The sequence below is a fragment of the Ochotona curzoniae genome, unplaced genomic scaffold (assembly GCF_017591425.1).
Source record: "Ochotona curzoniae isolate NIBS_2020 unplaced genomic scaffold, NIBS_Ocur_1.0 contig_3332, whole genome shotgun sequence".
In the NCBI taxonomy this organism is placed as follows: Eukaryota; Metazoa; Chordata; class Mammalia; order Lagomorpha; family Ochotonidae; genus Ochotona; species Ochotona curzoniae.
Window position 1 is genome coordinate 6,908,640 of NW_024465816.1, and position 22,258 is coordinate 6,930,897.

The following is a 22,258-nucleotide window of genomic DNA, read 5'->3' on the forward strand; positions in this document are numbered from 1 at the left end:
ACGGTATGAGAATGAGAAAGGAAAGAATACAGTATACAATGTTCAAGAGACACATCTCCACAAATTTCTGTCAATGCCCCCCCTGCCCATTTCTGGTATCCAAGCGAAGACCCTACAAGCACCCAGCGCTCAGAATCACATATTAATGAAGATGCCAAAGGCTCTTTGGCTTCCCCAAGCATTTTTAATACTCTGTTACTTGGCAGTCAAGTAGGCAGTCCAGAATACAGAGCTAACAGCAGCTAAACAGATGTATCCTGAACAGTAAAAGCAGAACGATGCTGCGTCAACACTATTCACATTTCCATTTCCATCAACACAACCATCAGTACCCTCAGCATAACCTCAGTAACTGTCGCGAGAAGGGTGTCAGCTCCCCACAAGAAAATTAAGGCTTGAGTGTTGGATCACACTGTCCATTCACTCACAAATGTGTATACACCATGCATTTGATATCATTTTAAAGACTAAGAACAGATCAGAGAACCAAAAAACCACAAAATCCCTTTTCTAATGCAAGTGCAATAAGTCACAAAAAACAAACAAAAGAAAGTGACAGTAACATGGTTAACGCACTCGAAGGCAGTCTTTCTCAGAAGGTAACATCTCACCAGAGACCCACAGGTTCCTACAGGTTGCCCGTGCACCTGCGGTAAGATTCAGAGATGGTCCTGAGTGAGAAATCAGCTTTGAGGGCCTAAGGAGCAACCTCGAGCATGCAGCAAGGAAAAGGGGCAGCTGATCTGCCAGGCGTTCCAGTTACACGTTGTCAAGAGATGAGAGATCCCTGGAAGGTTAGCAAACACGGACCCATGAAACTCCGGGATAATCCAAGCTGCTCTTCAAGGGCATTCAAAGAATGCCACATCATGGCATCAGAGAACTTAAACTCAGGTATTCCACGGGCCAAGATCAAAAGCATCTACACGTCAAAATGCAAGAGACAAAACAAACTGCATGCCTGTACTGTTCGAGTGACATCTGCTGCCCCACTCTTCTCCCATCCCGAGTCCTACAGAGGCCGGGGGCCATTCTGATCATGTCCATGCCAGCGAAGGCTGCATCCCCAAGAACCCAGGGCATGGTGCCAGGCAGCAGATGCCTTTGTTACACCCGCTCTCACAATTCATTCAGCACACTGGGTGGATTTCCAAATCACCTAAGCAACAAGACGTGACCTACACCCAAAATCACCTTTATGAGACTTCTGAAAACAACGGCTGTGAGAGATACAGCGGCAGAACTAAATTACAAACTTTTGAATCAGGAACACCTGTTACGTTCAGGTGGGATTTCTCCAGGTTTCTGACAGAGTACCTCAGTCAGGGCAGATCCCCACCCGCCCCCTTCCCAAACACCTACATGAGACTCGTGGCACTAACAATAAGGCTTACTATGGGATTTGGAAAAGCGTAAATTTATTCTAAATCAATATCGTGCATACACACACAAGAAGTTTGAAGGAAGAATATATTGTGTACAAATGAAACATTTCTAAGCAAATAAAATGTGTCCCTTAATTCCTATCAGAAACAACAGATTGCTGAGAAAAAAAGAAACTTGTTACTCAGAAATCTGAAAATGCCTTTCAAGTTAGAGAATGCAGCAATTTCTGTCTTTTAACTTATACCAAAACAGAAATGTGGACTAGACTACTGCAGCTGGGGATTTGGTAAGAGAAATGTTTGTCATTTTGAGGAAGGAGAGGATTCCATATGATATACACCACTTACATTTTTAAGGATGAAACTGCTAAACGTTTCTTAGCTAAATGCTAAGACAAAATAAATCCAGTTCATCTTAGCGGAGTTTTAATGGACGTCGTAGTATAGCAGACCAAATGCCATGTTTCGGGTCTCATCAGAGATCTCATTTTTGCTTTGGATTCACTCATTTCCCTTAGCATTATAGTTTCCAGTTGTGCCCATTTAGCCACAAAGAACTGCATTTTGTTTTTTTTAATAGCTGAGTAGTATTCCATGGAGTAGATGAACCAAAGCTTTCATATCCAATCTTCTGCTGATGGGCATTTCGGTTGCTTCCATGTTTTTGCAATTACTGATTGTGCTGCAATGAACATAGGGATGCATGTTGGTTTGTCGTAAAACAGGTGTTTTGGATATATTCCTAGGAGTGCTATTGCTGGGTCATATGGCATGCAGATTTTGAGTTGTTTGAGTGTTCTCCAGACTGATTTCCATAGAGGCTGTACCAATTTGCAGCTCCACCAGCAGTGGAGTAGGGTTCCCTTTTCCCCGCATCCTCGCCAGCAAGCGTCGTTGGTGTTCTTGTTTATGTGGGCCAATCTTGCTGGTGTTAGGTGGTACCTCATCGATGTTTTAATTTGGATTTCCCTTATTGCTAGGGAGCTGGAACATTTTTTCATATTACCAAAGGAAATATTTAATATTTGTTGGAATGACATTGTTTTTCTTAAGGATTGGGAGCCAGCATTGCAGTGTAGTGGTTATACAGCCAACCAGCAATGCCAGCATAGCACGTGGGTCCCAGCTGACGTCGTGGCTGCTCTACTTGCAATCCAGCTCCCTGTTAGTGATACAAGAAAAGCAGATGACCCAAGTGTTTGGGCCCTTGATACCCAGGAGAGACCCACATGAAGTTCAAGGCCCCTTTGGCCCTGTCCAGCCTCAGCCATTACAGTCATCTGTGGACTTAACAAGCAGATGAAAATTCTCCTTTTCTGTGTCTCCCTCTCTCTCCATGACTCTGATTTCCAAATAAATCAGCAAGTTTTGTTTAAAAAATAAATAAAAGTGATACCAAATGACACAAAGGTACTTTTAAGAAAATTGTGAATACCTGAAATTTAGTTTTTCTGTTGCCAATGATTTTGTCGCATCTTTTCCACAATAAACCCTTCCCACACTTTTTTCCAGATCTCTTATTTTACAAGAAAATACACTTTAGAAAAAAGATTCATTCTATCTATTTGAAAGGCAGAGTTAAAAATGGAAAGAAGAGGGCCCGGCGCAGTGGCGCAAGTGGTTAAGGTCCTCACCTTGCACGCCCGGGATCCCATATGGACGCCGGTTCTATCCCGGCAGCCCCGCTTCCCTTCCAGCTCTCTGCCCGTGGCCCGGGAAAGCAGTCGAGGACGGCCCAAAGCTTTGGGAACCTGCACCCGCGTGGGAGACCCGGAAGAGGCTCCTGGCTTCGGATCGGCATAGTATCGGCCGTTGTGCTCACTTGGGGAGTGAATCATGGGACGGAAGATCTTCCTCTCTGTCTCTCCTCTCTGTATATCCGCCTTTCCAATAAAAAAATAATAAAAATAAATCTTAAAAAAAAAAAGGAGAGAGGAAGAGAGATCTTTCAGCCTCTGGCTCATTCCCCAAATGGCCACAACAGCCGGGTCTGAGTCGGCCTCAGGTCAGGAGCCAGGAACTTCCTCAGGGTCTCCCACGCAGGTGCAGGATCAAGCACTCAAGCCATATTCCACTGTTTTCCTTGGAGCACCAGCAGGGAGCTGGATTAGAAGCGGAGCAGCCAGGACACCAACTGGTGTGCACAGTGGATGCAGCACCGGAAGGCAGCTTTGCCCATTACGCACCTGTACTGACATCACAAGGAAGTATCTCTATTTCAGGCAGTGATCTTTAACTCACGCATCATGTACCTAGAGGCTCCCCATTCCACTTCCCAGATCACGAACAGAGCTGGCAAAGATCGCAGCTGAAGAAAGCAACTAAGGATTGTATTGATGAGGCCGACCACTATGGGAACACGCTTAGTATCAGGCTTGCTTTCACAGTGTGCTGAGAAACCCTAGCGGAGCGAGTCAGATGCTGCCCGGGCCTCTTTAAACCCTTGCATTATTCAGAGTTCAGTAAAGGTACAGGATTGGCTGAGTGACACATGGATCCTGTATCAAATGGGCTCATTAGCAAGAATGTTTCAAGTCTGGCCTCACTCAAAGCTCTGCTTCCCAGGCACCCACCTTGAGAACCGAGTTACTGAAGAATTCTTTAACTTCTTCTAAATGTTGTGCTGTCGTGAGTGTGCACCTAGACAGAAGGGCTGTTGACAAAGCTCCGGGGTCCCTAAAGGTGGCAACACTAAGTGACACAGACCAACCTGCAGAGCTCAAAGACCAAGAGTCTCGTGATCCTGTGCAAATGGAGAGATGGACAGAAGAACCCTTTCCAAGAAAGGTACATCAGCGGGGCTCATTCACAACCCTTGCAGCTCAGAGGAGTCTCACAAACACACCCGATGGGGCCCGGTACAGTAGCCTAACAGCTAAAGTCCTCACCTTGCACGTGCTGGGATCCCATGTAGACACCAGTTCATATCCTCACTGCTCCACTTCCCATCCAGCTCCCTGCTTGTGGCCTGGGAAAGCAGTCAAGGACAGCCCAAAGCCTTGGGACCCTGCACCCATGTGGGAGGCCTGGAGGAAGTTCCTGGCTCCTGGCTTCGGATCGGCGTAGCACTGGCCATTGCGCTCATTTGAGGAGTGAACCATCGGACAGAAGATATTTCTCTCTGTCTCTTCTCCTCTCTCTATATATCTGACTTTGCAATAAAAAAATAAATCTTTAAAACAAAATACACCTGATTGATGCAAAACCCATGGGTGCAAGAGGGCAATGTACCCTCCAGCCTTTGCTTCCCTCTCCTTTTCACCCTGTGGCAGCACACACACTACAGTGACAGAGCAACAATGCCCAACCCTTAGATGCTAAATATGAAGTAAATAAACAGGGAGGCATTTGCTATCGTCTCAGACCATGGATTCAGCACCTGCAGTCCAGCGGAATCCCTTGCAGCTCCTGGCATTCCCACTGTGCCCCACAACACTGAGAAGAGCCCCCTTTCCCACTCTGGCAGCACAGGTCTAACTGCAGTTCTTCACGTCTCCCTGCAACCCCGCAGCCCCAATGACATGGACATGGTCACCAAGAATAACGGGTTCTAAATGTTTAAGGACGACACATCTGCGTCATCATCCATCCCAGAGAATATGGAAAGCCAGTGCAACTGCTCTTAACAACACAGCAACAGAAACTCGGAGTCTAAACGTCATTAACTTAATAAAACCACATATGGGACATCCTCTCATTCCAGTTAGAATGACTATTACCAAAAAGACATACAATATATGCTGGTGGGGGAACAGTAACTCTTCCACACTGTTGGTGGCAATGTAGATTAGTCTTGTCCCTGGGGAAAACACAGCAAAAGCCCTTCAAAAGGCAAAAATGGCCACTATGTGACCCAGCAATGCCACTACTGGGCATTCCAAAATAAACAGAAACTAGCTCTTCATCAACAGACTAATGAAGAAAGAAATTGTGGCATACATACACAATGGAATACTATTTAACTATTACAAATAATGAAACCCTGACATTTACAGTACATGGATAGAAATGGGATACATCAAATTTAGGGAAATAAAATAGACACAAACAGACACATAATATGCATTTTCACTCCTTTGTGGGGACTAAAAAGTAGCTGATGTCCTAGAAGATGGTAGAAAAATATTAGGCAGAAGTTTAGGAAAGGTCTTATGGATGAGGGAGATAGAGAGCAAATAAAAGGTACCAAAATGCAGCTGGAGAGAAGGAATTAGTTATGCTCTTCTATGGCATTACAAGGTAATGCTTGTCTACAAGAATTTGTGCTACAGGTCAAAGTAACTGGAAGAATCTGAAGATTCCCAAATATAGAAATGACAAACATTTAAGGACATGGAAATGCTAATTACTTTGATGAGAACATTAGGCAGGCGTTCTGAATTATCAGACCGTGCCCCATAAACCTGGAGAAATATCACGTATCAATTACAAGCTTTGAGAAATGGGGTAGGCTTTCAGCACTGTGTCCACGACTCTGCGTGGATAGTGATGTCCCATGTCAGAGGGCCAGGGCTTCAGCTACAGCATGCTGCGACTCCAGCCATCCGCCACGGCATGCAGGGAAGCAGCCGTGGCAGCTCCACTAGCACCTGCGTGGGAGTTCCAGCCTGAACTCCTGCCTCCTGGCTCTGGTCTACCTCAACCCCCGGGGGGCAGGCATCTGCACCAGATTGGAGAGCCCTGTTTTCCAGCATTTGCCTTTCAAATAAAATAAAAAATTAAGACAAATTAATTACACGTCAGCACTTTTTTCCTTTTTAAGGCAAAACTCTTTAATCTTACATTTAGTCTCCTGTTTTGATACTTTCACAATTTATATGTTAATGTACAGGAACAGGGGTGCAGGAAACATTGAATTGAAATGTTCACTGCTATGTTCATAATCTCTTGTAGAAACGTTTATTGCTATTACTTTCTGTTTCAGGATGGGAGGAGAAATTCAACCTACATTCATCATGGTTTTCAAAAAAAAAATAAGAACTTATGGTTCATTTATCTGCAAGTAAGCAAAATATTGTGACAACACAGGACTCCCAATTTCTCAAGCTTTAATATCTTCAAACAACTCCCATCCATTAAAACAAATAAAAGCAAGGAAAAATGCACAAGCGATTGACAGGCGGTTTTAACTTGGCACTTGTGTATTTGTGGAAGAATTATCTTCAGGCTGGTATATTTACTTTAGTTTTTAATGGCTGGCGAGTGCAAGTGGTGAAAGGACACCACAATGAATACTTGCTTAGTGGGAGGAAAAAAAAAAACTTGCTGTTTACCTCCAATGACCCAGGTGTCAAGAATTCGATGGAATGGGGCAGGGCAGGGGGTGTGTGGACGGGGTTGGGGTGTGTGTGTGTGTGTGTCCGTCTGTCTCCCTCTTTGTATGTGCAAACCTGTCAGAAGCTACCCCCGCTGGACAATTCAGTGCTGGGACTTAGCAGAATTCAGCTGACTCACAAGGACCAGAGAGCAAATCATCCAACAGGTGCACGCAGCCTCTGCTGCCTCAACAAAGCCTTGCAGAGCACAGTGGTAACCAAGAGAGCCTCGACAAGCTCCAACTGTGCGCAGCCTTCCAAAAACATCTGGCAGATTTCCTCGGCTCCATCCATCGGATGCAGCTCAGGTGGACACCCGACCTGTGGCTCCCCTAAACAGGACTGAATGTAGAGGGAACACTAAGAAACTGAAGACCTAACACCTCCCACTCTTACCATCCGCCTCCTCTGGAGTTGAGCAAGAATGAAACGAAATCAGAGAGGATTCAGAGAAGTTGGCTGTGCGCTGTCTGCCAGCAGACCGGGCTGCACCTCACCTGCCTCATTCTGGGATTTTCCTAGGCAAATTGGAACCCTGTGAACCTTCTGGGATGGAGTTTCCCTTACTGTTTTCAAAGCCATAAGGAGGAATCCTGGCTGTCAAGCTCAGGAAAGGGAAAACATCGATAATTCAGGAGGTGATAAATGAGGAAAGGTGTCAGATGTATGCACAAGAAAGTGGAAAACATAATTTTCTTTGGGACCAATTAACGTAAGAACTACTTTGCATACTCTCAATCAAAAAAGGTGTCAGTACTGTCAGGAGAAGTGGGATTTTTTTTTTTTTGAATAAAAGTTAACATGACACTTTCTTGTATTAATGAAACACATTCTGAACTACTTCACAGGAAAGAGAAGAAAAAGCACTTTAAGTACAAATACAAGTACAAGGCAAGACTTGGGGGCATAAATATTCATGACATAGTCCATATGTTTAATTAAGCTCTGTTCTTGACTATTTTTCTGGCTTGTTTTCTTAGTGGGAAAGATGCCAAATATTATGAGCTTCTATCACAAGCTTCTACCACAGCCTGCCCTCATCTCACCCTGCTTCATCTGGCAAGCAGTGTTGTCAAAAATGACAGACATTCACAAGTTAATCATTCATAAAAATAAAGAGGAAGAAAACACAGGGGAAAGAAAAAAGAAAAACTTGAAAAGTCACAGGTCTGTGGGCTCCTCTGGCATTCCACGTGGATCCCAGTGTGCTGAAAGCAGCCGAGCAGATAAAGGCACAGCACACAGACTCGAATCCCACAATGTTTTCTGCATGAAGAGGGAGAGTCTTACAACTTTCGTGGCTCATTTCCAAATAATTGCCCTTCTGTGTAGAAATACTACAGAAAACCACATTCCAGAATTATTCAGAAAAGTAGTACTAGTACAGAAATAAAAGTGTTATGAAAACAATATTAAAAGCAAAATAAAAATCTGAGATGTACTTCCAATTACACAACACATCATTATTACAAAACAAGCCTGCTGGATGATTTATAGCAGGTATTTCCAACATGCCACTGTGCCAACCCTCTGTATACTTTAATTTGTACTGACCCTCATAAATTTCATTACCAAAGAGGTTTTTGCATTCTCAATTTCATACTAAATATTTTGTCACATTTTCAGCAGTCACAATCTAAACCAATAGGTTAAGTTTGCTAGTTGTCAGTTGAAAGCATTATATTTTTATAGTGATAATATACAACTCTTACTTGGGGGAGAAGCAAAACATTAGAAAATTCCTAATAACCAAAAGTTGAACTTACAGGGTGATCGGCATACATTTTCTTCTATAACAGTTATTTAAGATGAAAACAGTCTTTCGTTTCTGAACACATCATTAATATTAGCATTGATGTTAAAGAGCTTAATAAAATGAATTCTTTCCTAAACTAGCAATAATCACTTAGAATTAGTTTCCTGCTAAAATCTTGGGGCGGGAGGTGGTGTGAAGTGAGGAAAGCCAGTGCCTGCAGCAGTGGTCCCAGATGGGTGTCAATTTGTGCCCCAGCTGCTCCACTTTGGATCTAGGTCCCTGCTAATGGTCTGTGAAGAAGAGTAGAAAGATGGCCCAATGTTTGGGTCCCTGTACCCACATGGCAGACCCAGATAAAGCTCTTGGCTTTAAATGGCCAGTGTAGGCTACTGCGGCCACTCGGGGAGTGAACGAGCAGATGAAAGACCTCTCTCTATATATAACTTATTCAAAAAAAAAAAGTTTCCAAAATCTCCACACATTTCAATTCCAACAATTATTCAAACGAGCCATTTTTAAACACCACAAAATTCACAACAACTTAATTTCAGTTCTTAAGAAATATGGGTAAGGTCTGCAGATGGAAAAACACTTTTTAATCTCTGCACGTTTAAATGTTCTTTTGATTCAAGAGCCTTACAGCTGAGCACAAGCATCCTTCACAAAGTAACAAGCCAGTTAGGACCAGATAAAATCGCTGTCATCATTCAGATAAGAGCGTTCACTTCAGAGCTAAATGCAAAGACGAAAAACTCTAGAAATGAGTTCTACTCTGACTGCGTTTAATCAACCAGTGGGCAAATGTGTGCGAAGCCATAATACAAACAACCCAAGGATTGGCTTCCAACCTTGACAACTTAATAATGCTCTCTGGAACAAAATGTCAAAGTAGGAAGCTGGCTTGTAGCTAAACATCCAGGATGCTGAGAAATCACCTCATGAAAGGAACTCTTCAAGAAAAGTTTTATTTTTGCAAGTGTATGATTGGATCCCTCCCAATATGGAGGCCAACCAAAACACAACTGGTGGTACAACTCTAATTACCATGTCGGAACTCTGTTTTGACATGATTCTGGGTGCAGTTCACAGCCTGAAAGATACCACCCACAAAACGCACACTGTTCTGATTTCCTATTATCCATCCTGCTTCATTTACATACAAAACCAAGCTGTGGGAGAGACCAAAGAGGAAGAGCCAGTTCTTTTCTACACTAAGTCCTCCAAAGGCCGAACACGCAGAAGGGCAGGCTGGGGTGCAGACTGAATGAGTGAGACGCTTAGCAGCATCAGGAAGTTGTGTAGCCGACGGGGCATACAGGCACACCGCGCTGCAGTGTCTTCACGGGCTGGGCGGCAGAGCTCAGTCAGGCTGTCTGTGTTGAGACTGCGGCTATTGCACTGGACTTTTTTGTTTCTTCTCGGTTCCCGTTTGCAGCTACAGCCTTCTGTAAAAATAAACTCAGCCAGCTCCCTTTTTCACTGGAGCTAACAGAGCCCACGCTGGGGCTTGGAGTCCGGCCTATGCTCATTTAACCAAGACAGACACAGGCAAACCTGCAGGGACAAAGCCACATCTCTCTTCATCGGAGTCACAGCAGTTCATTTTACAGATGTCCACGCTGCTGCTTATTGAGTCTATTATGTTACAGACATCATCGAGAGTCATTGTGGAGATGCAGCCACGTACATCTTTGTTGTAAAAGCCTGGTACCTATATACCCATCACTGAGAACCCATTAAACTGATTATCATGTCTGCAGAATCCTATTAAACACTGTTGTCAAAAAATGCATTTTATATTAGTATCGGACTCGGGAATGGTTTATATCTATACACTGTGAGCAGGGCAGCTGCCCTGCCAAAGAAAGGATATGTACAGAAAGAGCTGAAGATGCAAGCACGGGGTTGCTAACTGTGCTGATGTCCAGTCGGTGGGATCCTAAACAGTGTTTCCTTTCTTCTTACTTATCTCTATTTTCTGATTGTTTTTTAAACAAGGAGTGGAAATCAGTCAGTTAGAAAAATAAACCCCACACGGTTTTACAAACATTCCGTGCGCCCGCTCTCCCTCGCCCGCCGCTCGCCAAGGTCCTGGCATCACGGGTTCACACACGTTTATCTTTTTGGATCTGCCCTGAGAGACACAAGTGTAAACACATCCGAGAAAATAAATGATGCCTTCTGAAGCCCTTAATTCACACACCCAGCAGAGAGCCCTGCTGGGGGAGTGTTTCCTCCCCTCCATCTGCTGCCAGAGCTGTGCAGCCGTGAATCATGTCCACTGATGAGGTGGCGCGTGGGGCCACGAGCCTCCCCTGGAACTACAGGGGCCCGCGGCCGGGCCATGGCAGCCTTTCCTCCTGTGAGGGTTGGCGGCGGGGACATGGATGAGCCTTCAGGACTTTTCCTGACAAGTACAATCACCTTTCAGATTTTGGAATGTTTTCAAGAGGTCAAAGTTCACCGCCAGCTCCCCAGAGTCTCTGCTGCCAAAATTTATCTCCATTTTGACAAAAATGAAAGAGCTTCAAAAGAGAAAGGGAAAGTGGGAGAGGCGGGGAGGGAGAACAGAGAACTCTTTCTTGGACAGCCTGAAAATGGCTAACACATTTTCTAACATGACTTTATTTATTCCTTCGCAGAATGACATATCCTGCAGGGCTTCAGGCTTTTGTACAACTTAAAACCTTTAGCCAAAGCAAAAACTTTTGTACAAAAGTACAAGTGTGAACATGAATACGAGTCAGCAGACACAGCCGGCTTCATCCTTGAACACTACAGGCCCGGGTACCATTCAGTTTCAGGATAAAAAGTTAACACTTCCATTTCTAAGATGTTATTTCAGGTGATGCATTTTCTCTACCATCCTCTCCAATCCCCCCTTTTTAAAACAAAGGCAATCCTTATCAAGCACTAAGAAATCAAGATGGATCTCTCGGGCAATAGCAACGATTTGCTTGTATAATCTAGTTTCTCTGACGGTTCCTTCCATACAAAATTCATCGGCCAAAAGGCTCCACCCAGGAGACAGCGGCACCACCCACTGACACGGCCAAGGACAGAAGGCACATGGAGTGGGGAGGTGCACACGGGTGCATGGGGAAAACGAACCCAAAGGAAAAGCCCTGGACTGAGTCCAGGTGTGGAGCCCACCAAGGGCCCCTGCTGGACGGAGACCGGCCAAGTCTGCCTTCTCAACACTCCCTACTCACGGCAACCACCCACGGACTCCGTGCAATTCCCAGAGTCCTGATTGGCTCTGAACACCGGAGAATCTTTTCGTTTGTTTTCTTTCAACAAACATTTCATTCAGATGAATACAACCTTCAGCCAAGTACTGTTTATTTTTTTTTTTAATTCAACAAACATTTCATTTAAATCGATGAGTCCTTTCATTCATTTGCTTATATTTTTATTGAAGTCAAAATCATGGAACGTAAAACTAACCGGTCCAAAGTGTAAAAATCCAGCAGCATTTGTGTAATCACAAGATTGTGCAACCATTAAGTGTACCCCGTTCCGGAGTGTGCTCCCACCCTCCACAGGGAGCCTCACACACATTCAGCAGCTAAGTGGCCACTCCAGGTTCCCCGTCCCTAGGAACTCCCAGCCACCATGAACACGTCTCCTGGCTCTATGGATGCGCCTAGCCTGAACAGCTCACAAGACCACCCACTGCACGTGGTCTTCCGTGACTGGCTCCTTTCAGTAGGCATTTTTCAGGGTTCATCCTCATGAAGCTTGTGTCACTGCTACGTGGCCTTCTTACGAATCAATACTAACACACTGGGGGATTTATACTGCACTTTACTCAAGTACTAAAAAAAAAATCAATGAGCATCTAGCTTGTGTGTTAAGAGCTACATGAATATATGTGTACAAGCATTCCAGTTCCTGTTCCTAATTCTTTTGAGTATATATCTAAAAAACAATGAAATTGGGTAGTCACAGAGTATTTCCATGTTTAGCTTTTTGGGGAAAATCATTTTCTTTCCAACTTTTCTAGATGACTCTATGTGAAACTGGTAATGAGAATCACAAGTACACAAGGGCACTTCAGAAAGCTCATAGAAAAATGTTGCCAGCCGCATCTGTATGTACTGGCCACATGCCGTACCCAAAATGGCGCCGGCTGGAAAAGCCACACCTTGGTTCCTGGTGGAGAGTTACGTAGCTTTCACGGCGTGAAAGCTGAGGCGTGGCCGGCGCATGAACACTGGGACTGACGAATCCAGTCGCCCAGGACCCTGCGTAATCATGACGCCGACCTATCATCGGTGGAGGCGGGGCCAGTCAGCACATAAGAGCAGACAGCCTGCCGGGGTCGGGGCCTTTCCCTCCTCATCTTGGTGCGCGCAATAAAGATTACCGCAGAAGACTTCACTCGCGTCTGCGTCTTATTGCGGGGCGATAAGAAACGTGGGCGCGACAGAAAAATAGGCTTATCAGATGTTTCTCGTGAAGTTTAAAAAAAAAAAAGAAAGAAAGAAATCCATGCTCCCAGCAAGGTAGCCTAGTGGCTAAAGTCCTCACCTTACATACACAGGGATCCCATATGGGCACCAGTTCTAATCCTGGCAGCCCCACTTTACATCCAGCTCCCTGCCTGTGGCCTGGGAAATCAGTTGAGGATGGCCATAAGTCTTGGGACCCTGCACCTGCATGGGAGACCCGGAAGAAGCTCCTGGCTCCTGGTTTTGGATCGGCACAGTTTCAGCTTTTGCGGTCACCTGAGGAGTGAATCAACAGATGGAAGAGCTTCCTTTCTGTCACTCCTCTTCTCTGCATACCCGACTTTGCAATTTAAAAAATGCATCTTTTTCATTATATTCTCCATAAATTTTATTGGAGACCTCACACATGTATGGGTTTCAAAATATTTTGTATCGAAATAAACTTGTCTTTTAATTTCATTTTCCATGAACTTCTTGAAATTCTTTTTTCTTTTTGGTTGACTATTTATTATATACACTACATTTGTACCTTATTTCATAGTTTTTCAAATTGTTCACACAGGGACTTAGTGAAGACAGACTTTGTAGAAAATTATTTGCAAAACTCAAGTGAAAATAAGAAGGTACATACTGCATAATACTAGGTAAATGGGACCTACGGGACTTACTGCAATCTGTACAACTAATCATGAACTACTGACCATGAAGTATTAGTTGCTTTGACTTTGTCAAATTTTACACCAAACCACAACTAAAATATTTATTTGAAAAACAGAGTTACACAGAGACAGAGCGCATGAGTGAAAATCTCCTGTTTGCTAATTCACTTCCCGAAGGGCCACAACAGCCAGGGGCAGATGAAGCCACAGCCAGGGGCAGCTAGGAGTCAGGATTGCTTTTCCAGGTCTCCCACGTGCATGGCAGGGGCCCAAGCACTCGCACCACTTTGTGTTGCTTTTCCAGGCAAGCAGAAGAAAGCTGGCTCAAAAGTAGAACAACCAGAACACAAATCAGCATCCATATGGGATGCTGGCATCTCAGACAGCACTTTAACTCGATATGCCACAACGCTGCTCCCTGAAGACCCCTCTTGTAAGATGGAGGAGAGCATGAGAACAGATGACACATGCCTAGCAAGGAACCCTGGAGTAGGATATGATAGGGCCGGAGGGAAAATCTTTGGCAAAAAAAAAAAAAAAGCATTGCATAGCTGCCATTGAAGAGTCCATGCAGCAAATGAAGGGGTTGGGGTGTGGCACAGGGCGCTAGGCTTCAGCCTGTCACGCTGGCAACCTGTACCACAGCACTGATTTGAATTGCGGTCAGTCCACTTCCAACCTAAATCCCTGCTAATGTGCCGTGGAAAGCGTGGAAGTTGTTCCAAATGTCTGGGCCCTGCTAATCAGGAGTTCTAAGCTCCTGGCTGTGGCCTGGCCCAGCCCTCCTGCTGCAGCCCTTCAGGGACTGAAGACACAGGGGAAGATCACTGTCACCTGCCTTTCAGAAGGAAGGAAAGAAGGGAGGGAGAGACAGAGGGAGGGAAGAAGAGAAAGCAGGAGCTAGGAGAAAGAAAGGGAAGAAAAGAGAAAGAAAAGGGAAGGGAAGAGGAGGGAAGAGAGGAGAGGGGAGGGTAGAGGTGATTTTCTTAGTTTCTTTTTTGTTTTATTATTTTTTAAAAAGATTTATTGATTTGAAAGACAGTGCTACAGAGAGAGAGGCAGAGACAAGGGGAGAGGAGAGAAGAAAAAAGAAACTGAAAGAGTTTGTTGCATGGGGCCTGATGGAGATTTGCACTGAGGGCCTGAATTTAAGAAACAGACAGACAAATCTCACAGTATCACATTATATCACAATTAAACACGTGCAATTATGTGCCAATCAAAAAAAAATCAACAAATAACAAGGACAAGTTCAGGGAAAATAGAACTAAAAGTATATTCCAATACAAATTTTCGAAATATATGCTGTCTTTATCCCTATACACTTTCCATAAGCTTTCTGAAGACCCATCAGAAGCAGAGTACATATGACCCAATCTATTGTGCAGCAAAATAAAGTTATCTTTGAGTGCCACTGTCCATAAACTTTCCGAAGTAGTTTCAGAGAAGAGACACAAAGAAGTGTAGACTTACTGCTAGTCATCGTTTGCACTTACAAGCCAAAAACCATGTTACATTTTCAGTCTCCCATGACATCTCAAGGGTTGCCATCCAAAAACACATAATGCTGATGAATGAAAACCCTTTTGGGCTAAGCAGTTTGCTCTCCGGCAAATAATGCTAGACTGCCCCTGCCACGTACATTTCATCTGCAAAAGAATACTGACTGGTAGCTGTCATGAAGACTGGATTTTAACTACATGGAAATGGTCTGAGTATAGCCATGTGTGCTTAGCAAGATGCTCTCATTCTAACTAAAGCAAAATACTTAACAAAATGTTGCCCGTTTCCTCTTTAAAGGTATTGATTCTCTGTCGCACAAAATTTACTCACCTTTGAATCTGTTAATAAAAGTACGCTTAATAATAGCCTAGAAAAAAATATTTTCGGAAAAAAAATATGACTTCTATTATTACCAAACAGGGTAACTCTTAGTTTTCCTCGTTCAGATGTAATATTTCTGAAAATTCAGGTCAAACTTTATGTTTGAAGCCACATATTAATTTTAGCTCAAGCTTAAACTCTCAATGAACAGTAAATGCATTTGAAGTACATGAGTGCTTTTTTGCTAAAGTATGTGTTGCTTTTTTTTTTTTTAATCTAAGTGCAAGATCAGCCAAGAAACGTCTCCCAGCACAGGAAAGCAGTACAGGATCCCAGGTTCCTTTTTCCAATTAATGCTTCTATTTCATGGACAGTAACAGCATTTAATTTGAAATTTCCTCTTTCTGTGCCAATTCCAGTTTGAACTCCTTCCTGCAACGTCTTTTGGCATGCAGCCCTGTGTGACACACAAAGCCCTGCAAAAGCAGCCAAAGTGAGGCCGGGGAAAAGATGTTTTTCTTTGGTATCAAGCACCTGGCAGGCAAGGAGCGTGTTCCTGTAAGGCACCACACGCCTTCCCGGCTCCCCCCGGAGACTCCAACCGGACTCACTTTGATGTCTTCTTGAACACCCTCACAAGTCTTTAGCGTGTGTGCTTGGGTAGACAGCGCACCAGACTTCTCCATGTTGTTTCCAGGGCTTTTGTTGGTTTCTTTCTTGTTTTATTATTATTATTTTTTAAGCTGTGTCTATTTATTTGAAAGGCAGCGTTACAGAGAGAAGAGAGAGCAGCAGAAACAGAGAACCTGTAGGTTCACTCCCCAAACGCCTGTAACAGCTGGGGCCAGGCCAGGCTGATGCCGAGGGCCTGGAACTCCACCCATGTGCCCCGCCAGGGTGGCCATCTGGGGCCATTTTCTACTGCTGTTGTAGACACATCAGCAGGGAACTGGATCAGAACCTGCTGCACCACCACACTGGCTCCTGTGGCTGGCAAGTCAGACAGTCTCCTTGACCAACATGGCAGCCATACATACAAACTCCATGGTTTGAGGAATTCTTGGAAATCAGGTACCTGCTACTCAGTAACTTTAGAATGCAGACATAAAGGAAAGGTTATGGGGAAAAACGAATTTTACCACCTCCCTACCACTAGAGAACATGCATTTCCCTGATCTAAAAGGATCAAATGGAACCCAGAAAGCAAAGGACCACAGTTGCTTTAAACGATAACTCATTAGATACAGTACCCCCGAGAACCAAGGACAAAGAAAAAACATACACTGAAATTTACTAAAATTATTTTTCACTATAAACAATACCATCATACCTATTTAAAAAAAAAAGCCAGCCAGAATGGAGGAAATAACTGCAAATCATTTATCTGATGAGATACTTGTATCCAGAGCACACAAGAAATTAGGGAATTCTTGTGACATTAAAGAATAGATATTTCTCCAAAGAAGATACACAAATGGCTCATGAGCTTATGAAAAGATGCTAAAGACCCTTACGCATGAGAGAAATTTGAATTGAAACTACAGTGAAATATCACTGTCCATGCACCAGGTCAACTAACCAAAATTATAGATAAAAGGTGTCAGCAGTGATGAGAATCAACTGAAACACCTACACATTAATAGTGAGAATATAAAGGGGTACACTCAGTTACCCTAAAAGTTAAGCACAGAGTTTCCCCAGGGATCCAGAGGGGCCAGGTATGGTCCTAAAAGAACTGAATACCTATGCCCATTGGCCAACTCACATGTGGATGCTTGTAACATCATTTGTAACTGCCCCCCAAAAGTAAAGACTGAAGGTTTATGAGCTGGTAGAAGGATAAGTAGCATATGATCGCTCCAAAGATGAAATATTATCAGGTCATAAACAGTGTGCTAGTTTGCACTACAACTTAAACTTGGAAACACGTTAAACGCTTTCATATAAGACAAGGGCCACACCTTGTGCTACTCCATTCATAGGGCATGCCTTCCATGGGCAGGCTGACATAAACAAGAAAGTACATTAGTGGTTGGGAGTTGGGACTAGGAAGACGAAGAGAGGGATGAACTGATAATGGATACGAAGCTTTGAGAGTGATGAAACATATTCTAATCTTGGTTGTGGTGACGGTTAAGCAGCTCTACTGAACACTACTGAACAACATATTTTCAATGGACGAACTGCATGCTGTGTGAGTAAAGTTGTTGTAAGAGGGAGAGTGCTGGAAGGTCCATCATAAAACCCGTCAAGCAATAGTTCATGTCCAGGTGTTCTGCTCATCTCTCAGTATCCCTCACAGCCACACTCTAATTTTCTGTTCCATACTGCCCTAAATTTGTTCCTCATGGTCCTTGAATATCCTACAGTGTCAGGTAGGACACCACCATACTTGTCCACTCTGGAGACCCCATGAGTTACCACTTCTTACGGCAGGCACTCATCTTTATAGTTTACTTTCTTTATCATTTCACTGATCTTTCAAACTTCCATCAGAACTGGACCTCCATGTGGCCAGCAGTCAATGGCTTGTGACAATACCCCTTTAAAAAAACACTAGGAGAACCACCAAAGATTTCAGTTACACCTTAACACAAGACTTGGTATAACAGGATTGCAACCAAAGCACTTTGGTAAATGAAAATGCCCGTGACCTTCAGAAGAGAAGCATCCAAGCCCTCCCAGTGTTGGAAGCTGAATCAGGAACTAAGCAGGTAGGCACCCTGGACGTGCCACCCCGGCTGAAGGTAGAGTTTCTCCAATTTAGAAACTCCTATCATAGAGACAGCTTAGAAGTCCTGCTTCCTAGATCATAATCTCTTCAAGATAAACAAAACAAAAATATAAAATGCTTTCCAGAAAAATCTGTGATGCAACGGTGAAAGATAAATGGCTATTTTTGCTATGCATCAGCAAGCCCAGGAGCTGTGCGCATGCACCATGTTCCCACCTGCAGCATATGACTGCTTTACACGACAGCGCCAGATCCAGGAAGCTTCTCCGGACTTCGAAGGACAGCGCGTACTTGAGCGTGTGCCCGTCGATGATGAGGGCCACGTCGTTCTCTTTGCCCAGCAGAGCGCCCAGATCAGTACAGTGCTGAGTGATCGCTGCCCTTGTTGCCTGCAACACAACACAAGGACGGAGAATCACATTTTCTGGGTTTAGAATTTTAAACAATTCACAAGTTCCTTCGATTGAAAACATATGCATTATGATGTAAAATACAGAGTTCATCTCCGTGTACTGAAATTCATTGGGATGCTCTCTAGCTCGGATTTCTACGTAGCAACATCCCCATAGGGCAATCTATTTGATATCAAGAGACTTTAAAGAGTTCATGGGAAAAAAAGGATATGATGGGAAAAAAAAACCTATACATGAATTTCAAAACTTTTGTACCAAAACCAATTTTATCTTAAAAATATGCATTTCATTTATGTGAAAAGCAGAGAGACAGAGATCTTCTACCTACTGGCTCATTCCCCAAAATGCCCCTAAGTTTGGATAGGCAAATGACAGGAACCCAAACTCATTTCAGGTCTCCCCTGGGGGGCAGGGGTCCCTCATTTCAGGTCTCCCCTGGGGGGCAGGGGTCCCTCATTTCAGGTCTCCCTTGGGGGGGCAGGGGTCCCTCTTTTCAGGTCTCCCCTGGGGGGCAGGGGTCTCTCATTTCAGGTCTCCCCTGTGGGGGGCAGGGGTCCCTCATTTCAGGTCTCCCCCCTGGTGGACAGGGATCCCAGGAGTGCAGCCATCACCTGCTGCCTCCCAGGCCAGAAGCAGCAGTAGATGGAGAACTTGAATCCAAGCACTCCGATATAGGATGCACGTGTCTCAAGCACCGAACCCACCACGCCAAAGGCTCTCCCCATAAACTTATTTTTTCAATTCCATTTTCCCATGAGCGCTTTGAAGACCACTCCTATTTACAGTCATCCACTCTGCTCTGGGTTGGTGGGCTGAGTCAGAACATCCAAGCTCCTCTCTGCTCCAGCGTTAATGCCTGAGGCTCCAATGACTGTGTCCCTCCCCTCCTTTGTACCATATTCACTGTATGCTTGGTACCCTTGAAACAGGAAGCACCATATGAACAAATGGGGCTCAGGGGGGTAAAGATAGCCTTTTTAGGACCTGGTTGACAAAAACAAACACGTCTCAGGTTGTACAAGGTAACCTTTCAGGGATAAAAGATTTTTTTTTTTTTGTCAAGGGCCATCTGGATATTATAACATAGACCATTCAGAATTATCAGTTTGAAACTCTGCCTGCTATAGATTTATTTGAGAACTATTGGGGCTGCTTTGGCAGGCTCGGTCCAAAGGATTTCATAGGCCTTCCATAGCTTCTGGGGCTGAACATCCTCTAACTCTGGTAGAAGCATTTGAAATATAAAGAAGGCTATTAAAATAGCAGATTCATCTCTACCCCTCTGGATATCTTCAAATTGCACCTTTCTCTCCAGGGATCATCGAAGAACGCTGATTATTGCCACGTTTTAGAAGATACCTCATTAAATTAAACTGGCAAAACTTTACTAGCAGCCAAATAAACATGATCCGAGGCCCTTCACCTCATGGCATTACAGAACAGAGCCATTTCTAAGATGACCAAAAGTGATGTTTGAACATCCCAGTGAGTTTATCACTGAGAATAGCAAATCCGGCTACCATGCAACAATACAACGTCGGCTTCATATAATCGAATCTGGTTTGAGTTCATCAGGAAGCACAAAAGTCTGCTGAAATTATTCTGTCTGGACAACGGGCCTTTGGCTATTGCATTACATCTATATGCAATTTATCATTTGATAACATAAATTATAGTCTCAAGGAAACATGCTGAATGACGAGGACTCTTCCCACCCTGCATTAAGCGGAGGATAGCTGCTGCTGCAGCTGATGGGGAAGGGGCCTCTGCCACGGCTCGGCTTTCACTCTCCAGGGGAGCGTGCGCCATCAGAAGGATGGGAGCCACAGTTCTGTGCCAGGTCAGGTCGCCTGGGGCTGCTCCCAGCCACTTAGACTTCTGCCACCAGGACAAGACACTCAGCCTGCTTATACTGCTATTGTCTGTGTGTAAAATGGAGCTAGGAGCCCCTAACACACTTCTGCAATGAAGAGTGAGCTAATTTGAGTAAACAGCACAGCACTGGGCTCCCTGTAGCACAAACCTCTCTTAGTCCTCCTAAGAGGTAACCATGAAGACTTTTCTTTTTTTTTTTTTTTAATTTTATTATTTTTATTGCAAAGTCAAGTATACAGAGAGGAGAGACAGAGAGGAAGATCTTCCATCCGATGATTCACTCCCCAAGTGAGCGCAACGGATGATGCTATGCCGATCCAAAGCCAGGAGCCAGGAACTTCCTCCAGGTCTCCCACACAGGTACAGGGTCCCTAGGCTTTGGGCCGTCCTCGACTGCTTTCCCAGGCCACAAGCAGGGAGCTGGATGGGAAGTGGGGCTGCCGGGATTAGAACCGGTGCCCATATGGGATCCTGGCACGTTCAAGGTGAGGACCTTAGCCGCTAGGCCACTATGCTGGGCCCCAACCATGAAGACGCTTCCTACATCTTAGAAAATGTGTTTTACACTTTTCAGGCAGTGAATAAATGCCATTATTAGTAATGCTATTTTTGTTGATGTGGTAATAATTAGCAGAACAATACCTCCATGGATAAAAGCATAAATAGACTTTAACATTTTTTCCTATCAGTTATCTAATTCTGAGTCTCAATCTAGAATCCTGAAAATGGAGCATGAACTTTTTATTTGGGAAACTAGGAGAAAGAAAGAGAAACTTGCCAACATGCTTGTTCAGTCCCCCAAATGCCTGTTGTGGTTGAGGCTGTGCCAAGTCAAAGCAGGGAATCCAGAACTCCATCTGGGTCTCCCCGATGGGTGGCAGGAACCCAAGAACTTGAGCCATTACCTGCTGCCTCCCAGGCTGCCCGTTAGAAGGAGAGCTGATGCTTGAACCCAAAAACTCCAATGTGGAATGCGGGTATCTTCTTTGCTATGGAAAACACCAATCGCCCCCATGTCTCTTTCCTACAAAAAGGGCCGTTCTTTACAAGTTGAGGAAAGAGAAGAAAACTCCATCAGGGAAACCCCAGCTTGCGTGTGCTTGACAGGGAGCTCACACAGACCTGGGCTGTTCTGGACAGTGTGCCTGCCAGGGGTCCACCATGGAGGGCTACTGTGGTCTGAACTGCATCCCTGGAAACCCACAAGTTGTAACACGAGGCCCCAGGGACAGCAGTCCTGAGATGGCGATTCTGCCACAGCATGCCACAGGCAACACTCTCACGAACGGATGGGTAAATTCTTACGGGAGGGAATTCTGCAGTCTGGATAACGTCCCTTGAGGGCCGATTGTTAACAAAGCCAGGCTGCCTTTTCTGTTTCATTTCCTCTGTGCACTGTTGCTTCTCTCTGTATTTTCTGCCCTTGTTTGATCCTGCCACTCACTTCCCAGCTTCCAGAACCATGGATCAAAACTTAACTTCTTTTCTTTATAAATGAACCAGCCTCAGGTGTTCTGTTATGGCAACAAAAAAGGGACTTGGATAAGAGCATCTATCACCAGAAGCATGAGGCCTGGCACACAAATCTGGGTCCTGGGCAGCTGCAGCAGAGGCCTAGCACAGCCCAGCGCCTTTGCCCTCTGCTAGCCTCCCTCGTGGCTCTTTGCCTGAATCCAAGGAAGAAAAAGCTTGAAGGTTAAAAAAATCTCTGTGACATGGAGATTGTGGCCTGGGGCTCTTTGGTGAGAGCAGGACACCATGAAGACCTAAGGAGAGAGGGATTTTAAGAGGGCATTTTCTCAGCCTTGGGTTATTTGGGAGCTTGGGCAAGCACAGAGACGGT

General features: G+C 44.5%; 1 protein-coding gene across 2 annotated transcripts in view; it reads right to left on the reverse strand.

Moving 5' to 3' along the window:
• The window catches only part of LOC121156258 (phospholipid-transporting ATPase IB), a 584,459-nt gene that overhangs the window by 282,213 nt on the left and 279,988 nt on the right, over positions 1-22,258 (reverse strand). For both annotated transcript variants that reach the window (XM_040979868.1, XM_040979869.1), the window contains exon 25: positions 18,344-18,516. In XM_040979868.1, coding sequence (XP_040835802.1) covers positions 18,344-18,516 — 173 coding nt within the window. The remainder of the gene's footprint in view (positions 1-18,343; positions 18,517-22,258) is intronic.